The 6,282-nt window shown below is 50.4% G+C and overlaps 1 protein-coding gene across 2 annotated transcripts in view; it reads right to left on the bottom strand.

Annotated features, from left to right (window-relative positions):
* Positions 1-3,719: 3,719 nt before the first annotated feature.
* LOC6596368 (transmembrane and TPR repeat-containing protein CG31690) overlaps positions 3,720-6,282 on the bottom strand; it is a 49,151-nt gene continuing 46,588 nt past the window's right edge. For both annotated transcript variants that reach the window (XM_026987932.1, XM_026987933.1), the window contains exons 6-8: positions 4,406-4,886; positions 4,256-4,340; positions 3,720-4,187 (exon numbers count right to left, since the gene is read on the bottom strand). In XM_026987932.1, coding sequence (XP_026843733.1) covers positions 3,847-4,187; positions 4,256-4,340; positions 4,406-4,886 — 907 coding nt within the window. In that variant the 3' untranslated portion in view covers positions 3,720-3,846. The remainder of the gene's footprint in view (positions 4,188-4,255; positions 4,341-4,405; positions 4,887-6,282) is intronic.

The following is a 6,282-nucleotide window of genomic DNA, read 5'->3' as shown; positions in this document are numbered from 1 at the left end:
CTATGCACGCCGTAAGAGCGTTCGTGTCCCCATTGTCTCTTACTGATGCTGACATCGCGGCTTACCCCAAAATACTTCACTTTCACCCCGAAGTTTGGTTGCATGTTGCATGCAACGTCTGGCATGAAACCATCGAGAGAATTTAATTTCTAACTAATTGCTTGCCGAGTTAAGTACGGCAGGCGCTGCTATCAGGAGGCGTTCGTGCAGTTGGCAGCACTCGCTGCATGCTCCTGCGACTCTGGCAGCAGTTGGCAGCGCTGCCTGCTCCGTCTTGCTCCAGAGAGAACGCCTCTGCTTGCGGCCTTGTGCGTGAGGAAGGGAGTACTTGTGTGTGTGTGTGTGCGTGTATGGGGCACGTATAAGCCGCGGCTGCCACTGCCAGCTAGCTGGTTGGTCGGCCTCAATCGCTGGGGTTGGCGTTAGCATTGGATCAGACAATTGCTGCAACTGACGGCAGCGGTGTGCGGCTTATCTCTGTCTCACTCTGCCACCGTCTCCCTGCGTCTCCCTGCGTCTATCTTCGCCCTTTGCCCCCTGCAGTGCGTGTGTGCATTGCACTGATTTTGATGGGCTCCCGCATTATGAAGAGACATTTTTGTGTCTGTTGCATTCTCTGATTGCGGCTTACGATGCGTCTGATGCAATCAGTTTGTTGCATGCCTGTTTGTGGTTAGCCGCAGCCTACAGCAGACGCGGACGCCTGCAGAGCTGTGTGTCTCGAAAAACCTATTAGGAGCGGGTCGAATACCTAAATCGACCCCAAACATAATTATTTAAATGTACATTTAAATTCACGATATATTTAAGTCGGAAAAAGTATACGCAGCCCGATGTCAGCCTTAATCCACAGATTCCACCGTCTTGATCTAATCCTCTAACGCTAATAGCTATATGGCGGCTGGAGCCTTATCTGGAGCTTTATAAATGAGAAAAAGGCTGGTGGCGATGATCATGATTTACTTTGCGGCTAAAGAGACTTGTTTCTGTGGCTCTGAATTATAATATCCCAAAAGGGTAGGAGTTACGGGGTAATCTAGTGCCCTTCCAGGTCCATTCTGAAGAGCACCTGGCCTGGAGCACCTCTTAATTTAGGAATATGCATTCTCATATTTCTTTTGTCTTCTGATTGTATATGTTTTGCGAGCAAATTCCACAAATTAAGTTGGCAATTGTCTTTACATGTCGCACTCTCGAGCTGCTTTCACCTCCTCAATGCTGCCGCCACATATTTGACTCGATTTGTGACAAAAACGAGAGATGGGCAATACGAAATAATAGGAGAACAAAGAAGGGCAAATTTGTTTTTGATAGAAAGTCATGTCAAAAACAATGTTCCAACTATTGTGTGTCATCGTTTTTTTTCCCAGGCTCCCAGGCTTTGGTGCATGGGAGCCTGGGTGCTTGGGAGCGGAGGCCACTTGAAAATTGCGCCACAGACCCGTTGAGTTTGAGTTGACCCTCATCAAAAGCTAACTAAAAACTTTTCTTTTTCCTTTAGTTTTTATTCCAGTCCTCCCTCGTGCGCTGTCTCTTTCACTCCCCCCCCCCACACGGGGATGTCCGGCGTACTCGGATCTCCGTGTGTGTATGATTTTGTTGTTTTTGTCTTTTGGCCAAAGTGGAAAATAAATGGTTCCACAGGATGACCATTTGCGTGATGTGCATGTACGGGTATATCGCATGTGTGTGTGTGTGTGTGTGTATGTGTGTGGGGCCTCTTCTTCCGTGTCCGTATCCGGTCAAAAAGTTGAAAGCCGAACGTCACTTTTTGCACAATCCGAATCCGAATCCGTAACAAGAACAACAGCAACAGCATCTGTGGCCAAAACAAAAGTCAAACGGAAAGTCAAAACAAAAAATCCAATAGAAATTTAAACAGTTTGACGCATTAAATACTCATTGGGCAACTTGCCGACTCGGATTTAGCCACTGAGAGTGGAAGAGCGGGAGAGGGGAAGAGGGGGAGACTGGGGTTGTGGCAGTGATGTTGAGGTGTGGTGTGGTTCTCTTTGGATTCATTTAACCCACGAACGACTGAATGGTGCAGGTGCTACTACTTTTGTGGGTACCACATATGTGGGGACTACCAGAAGGGTACCTTTTGGGCAACAGAGGATAGTTAGATATGTCGAATAGTACTCGTACTAGTGTACCGACGTGTTCTTTGAAATGCACCTCATAAGCTGAGTAAAAGATCATTTAAGATTCCTAATGAATACGTTCAAAACTCTATTCTAAGTAATAGGCATCCAGCAGACCATGTGTCAAGGGGTTAAGCCACCAACACATGGCTTTGAGCTAACTAATACGCACTAATCTGCCAAAGGTCAGGGCGGGGACTGGGACAGGGACAGAGGCAGGGACTCTCAAATTCATACTTGATTATGGAATCCCAGGCCTTCGTCCAGTTCAACCTTTGCTCGACTAACTGCTTAAACTTAATTAAGATTCCGTGCTCAACGTGATCATAGTCATCGTCGCCGTCGTGATTATCATTATAATTCTGGCTCCGTGCGGGAGGGGCAGTGTCAGAAGTGCCACTTCATCAGTCAGTATCGACGCAGAAGCCCCGCCGGCAGCTGTCTGCACCTCCTGTTGCCACCTATCCGTACCTGTCCTGGCTGGGCCTCTCCTGCCACTGGAGCCAACGGGAACCCAAGTCTCCCGGCCCACTCGCTTATCTTTCTGGGTCTCTGTGTGGGGGTGGGGGTGGGGGTGTGTGTGTGTTCTGGGGCTACTCCCTTTTGTTTGCACTCTCGACCGGACCGGCGTAGGCCCCAAAGGCGTTTCACAGATTTCGTTGAACGTTGAACGTTGGACGTGGAACGTGCGGCGTCTAGGGCGGCCGTCTGCCGTGTGGTTTTTGGTGGATTTACTCGAGGGCATCTGCTCGGCTTAGCGCTAAAATGTGTGTCTACACCCACACACCCATCACCCACCTGTCATATGTGTGTGTGTGAGTGTGAGCTGTATCTGCATCTGTGTGTGTGTGTTCGCTCCATCTCGGTGTGCTGCTGATGGAATTTTAATTAAATACTCGGGTGTCTATGTTAATTTATATGCGCATATGCTTAGCCAGCCCAACAGCCAACCCAACAGCCAGCCCAACAGCCAGCGTGGCTGGCAGACATCCAGTCGGGCTCCTCAGTTTGGGCAATTCCATTCTCCGCATTGATATGACGAGGACGGGACTCACCTTTGAAGTGGCTGCGCATGTTTGTGATTAAGAGCTTTTTGGGATCTCTCGCGCGCCCCAGCTCCAGCTCCAGACCCAGCCAGAGCCTTGTCCTTGGCTCCGTTTCATTGTTTAAAATTTAATTATAATTTAATGCTTAGTAAGCACTATTTCTCGCATGAAGTTCTCTGAATCCCAGAGTCCCAACCCCATCCCAGCCCCCGGCACACCTCTGTCTGTTGCTGCGGTTGCCCTGTGGCTCCGTTTCCATGTCGTTTTTTGCCAAAGCCACTTGATATTATCACGTCTGTTTCTGTCTCTGGCTTTGTCTATCGTCGTGGCCCTGCGTTGGTCGCCCTTTCTTTGGTTTCAGCCGTTCGTCTATGTTTGGGTCGCCACCTGGTCCTGGTTCGAGATGGCCCTTGATATGGAAATATTTCTTTGTGCGGGTTTCGGCTGGGGACTTTTGAAATACTTGTGCAACAGATTGGCACTTTCACATCAGCAAGGGCTCCACTACGCACAGAAAACACACACTTTGGAATATTTCTTTATTTCAAAAATATATGGGACTTCCAGCTGTCCCTCAATTAATCTCGAGTTCAGTTCCTTCAATTGCTATCTACATTTATTTGCCCTCAGTCCCACCAAGTAAAGCTCTGCCTCTGCTACGTGTTGGTGTCCAGGGCCGCCTTCATACGCGCCAGATTGGCCCGACTGGTGGCGTGTCCTGGCTGCAGTTGCAGGGCCCTGCGGTAGCTATCGACGGCCTCCTGCCTGATGCCCCGCATCTGCAGAATGGCGCCCAGGTTGGCGTGGGCGTGGGCCGCCAGCGGCTGGAGGGCCACCGCCTTGCGATACCACAGCTCCGCCTCGACCAGGCGGTTCAGCAGACGCAGGGCATCTGCCACGGCCGAGTGCAGGGCGTAGTCCTTGGGCGCCAAGGCGGCGGCCCTCAGGCGGAGGCCGAGTGCCTCCTGGTAGCGATCTTGCTGCTCCAGGAAATCAGCTGCGAGGAATAAGCGAATAACCATAGGTGCTTCCCACTCATAATAGGACTCCCCGTGGACTACTTACCATAGTAATGGTGGGAGCTGGGCTCCAGGGGGGCTGTCTGGAGGGCCCGCTTGAACCAGAGCTCCGCCTCAGCATGGCGACTGCTCTGTAGGATTGGGGCAAAGGTCAGTCAAGTCGGTCTCGGTGGCCATTGGGCTTATCTGTACTCACATTCCTGGCCAGTGTCTGGCCAAAGGTCACATAGGCAGCTCCGTGCTGGGGCTGCAGCTGCATGGCCAATCGCTGCTGCCGCTCCGCCTCCTCCCACTGCTGCATCTCCGCATAGATCTCGCCCAAGCGAAAGTGCAGCGTAGCTCGTTGCTCCTGTCGTGGCCGGAAGAGGGCTTCCAAGGCTTCTGTCAGCACGGCCGCTGCCTCTTGCAGCCTGTTCCTAGAGCGGTACAGGGAGCCCAGTTGCAGGTAGCAGGCATAGCGCGCCTCCTCGTGGGCCACGCGATCTCGTACTCCATGCCCCTGCAGACGCGCTCCAGACCGGAATACTGAGTCGGCTTCCCCGTGCTGGCTGTCCAGGGACAGCAGGGATGTGCCCAGGTTCAGGAATGCCACGGCCAGCTGGGGACGCAGGCCGATGGCCCGCCGGTAGCTGGAGACAGCGGAACTGAAGTTCAGCTGCTTCTGATGCACCACGCCCCTGAAAATAGACAGCATATCGTCTCAGAGAACACATGGATGCAAGAGGATCCCCGAAAATGTTCCAGCCACTAAAGCTAATTTAAGCCATTTCTTCTGCTGCTTTGAGGAACGCCAAATTGTTTTCCCTGCCAACAATGCAGGGAAATTTCCAAAGAAATCCACTTTGGGAACACGCTCCACAGTTCTTCTCTCTGCCCCTTCTGTCGGGCGACTCGCGAGGCATCATAAAGCAAAATTCGTTAAAAAATTCAGAAAAGGCAGGGAACGCCGAGGGAGCGCCGAGGAAGAGGCAAGAGAGCAGAAGATAGAAAGTAAAGTTACTTAACTTGGGGATTGCAGCGACTAATAGTGTTGGGAGTAAATTAACTCTGCCTCTGCTTTGTGCGGTTTCCACTGCTAATTGCAGCGCGTCCTTCGAGTGCTGGAATATGCTGAATGTTGACCTTCAAGTGGACTTTCCCCGGGCTTCATTTAATTAACATAGCTGCCCCCGAGTGGGTGGTGCCATACCCCCATACCCAATGCCCAGTGGAGCTGGACCTCCCCGATGGCTATTCATACATGCCTGGGCTGGGATAACGGGATATTTGAATATTTAGCTAGGTATACGCAAAGTTTCGCCTGCCCGTATGCATGGATAAGTGGTTTCAAATAAAGGCAGCATTTTATTCCAAAACAGTGCCAAATAAACCGAAGCACAGATTGCTCCGGCACAGCAGCAATATCCAAATATCTGCATACAAAAAAAAAAAACAACAACAACAACAGCAAAAAAGTAGAAACCAACAAAGTTGTGCAAACAAACGGCGCGCTCTGAAATTTGTGTTGAGTTGCGACAAGGCTATAAAATCAACAAGAGGGCAGATTGAAGAGACTTTGGATTTTGACAAAAAGCAGCTTACAACATGTGTTTCATGTGCATGCACTGTGTACATATGTACATATGTGTGAGCATACATATGTGTACATACAGGGGCCTTTGAAGGGAGATTCGGGCAATAGCTGCACACATTTTGGAGCTCTTTGCTGCAGTCTAAATATGAATTGCAGCTTATTAAAAAACCCTTCAAATGTTGTAGGTTCTATGAGGAATTAAAAGTTCTCCAAAATGTATCTTTCATATGTTTATATTGGCCCATCAAAGCCCCTCTCGGAGTCACCGACAAGTCTCGGGATATCTACGGGCTGGCATGCCAACTATTCAATAAACACTCGCACATGTCGTCGTAGCCGGAGTTGAATTTGTTTAAATTTTATTCTCGGCTTTCTCTGTGAAAGGTCCTCGTTGGCCACAGTTTCGTCGAACCCCCCTCCCCCCTCCCCCAGAACTCGCTGGAGTAACGCAACCAAAATGGAGCCAAGTGAATGCATACGAATGGCAGACGGACAACGGA

The sequence above is a fragment of the Drosophila persimilis genome, unplaced genomic scaffold (genome assembly GCF_003286085.1).
Source record: "Drosophila persimilis strain 14011-0111.01,24,50 unplaced genomic scaffold, DperRS2 tig00000124-arrow-pilon, whole genome shotgun sequence".
NCBI classification, from domain to species: Eukaryota; Metazoa; Arthropoda; class Insecta; order Diptera; family Drosophilidae; genus Drosophila; species Drosophila persimilis.
This window is presented reverse-complemented; position numbering and strand designations above follow the sequence as displayed.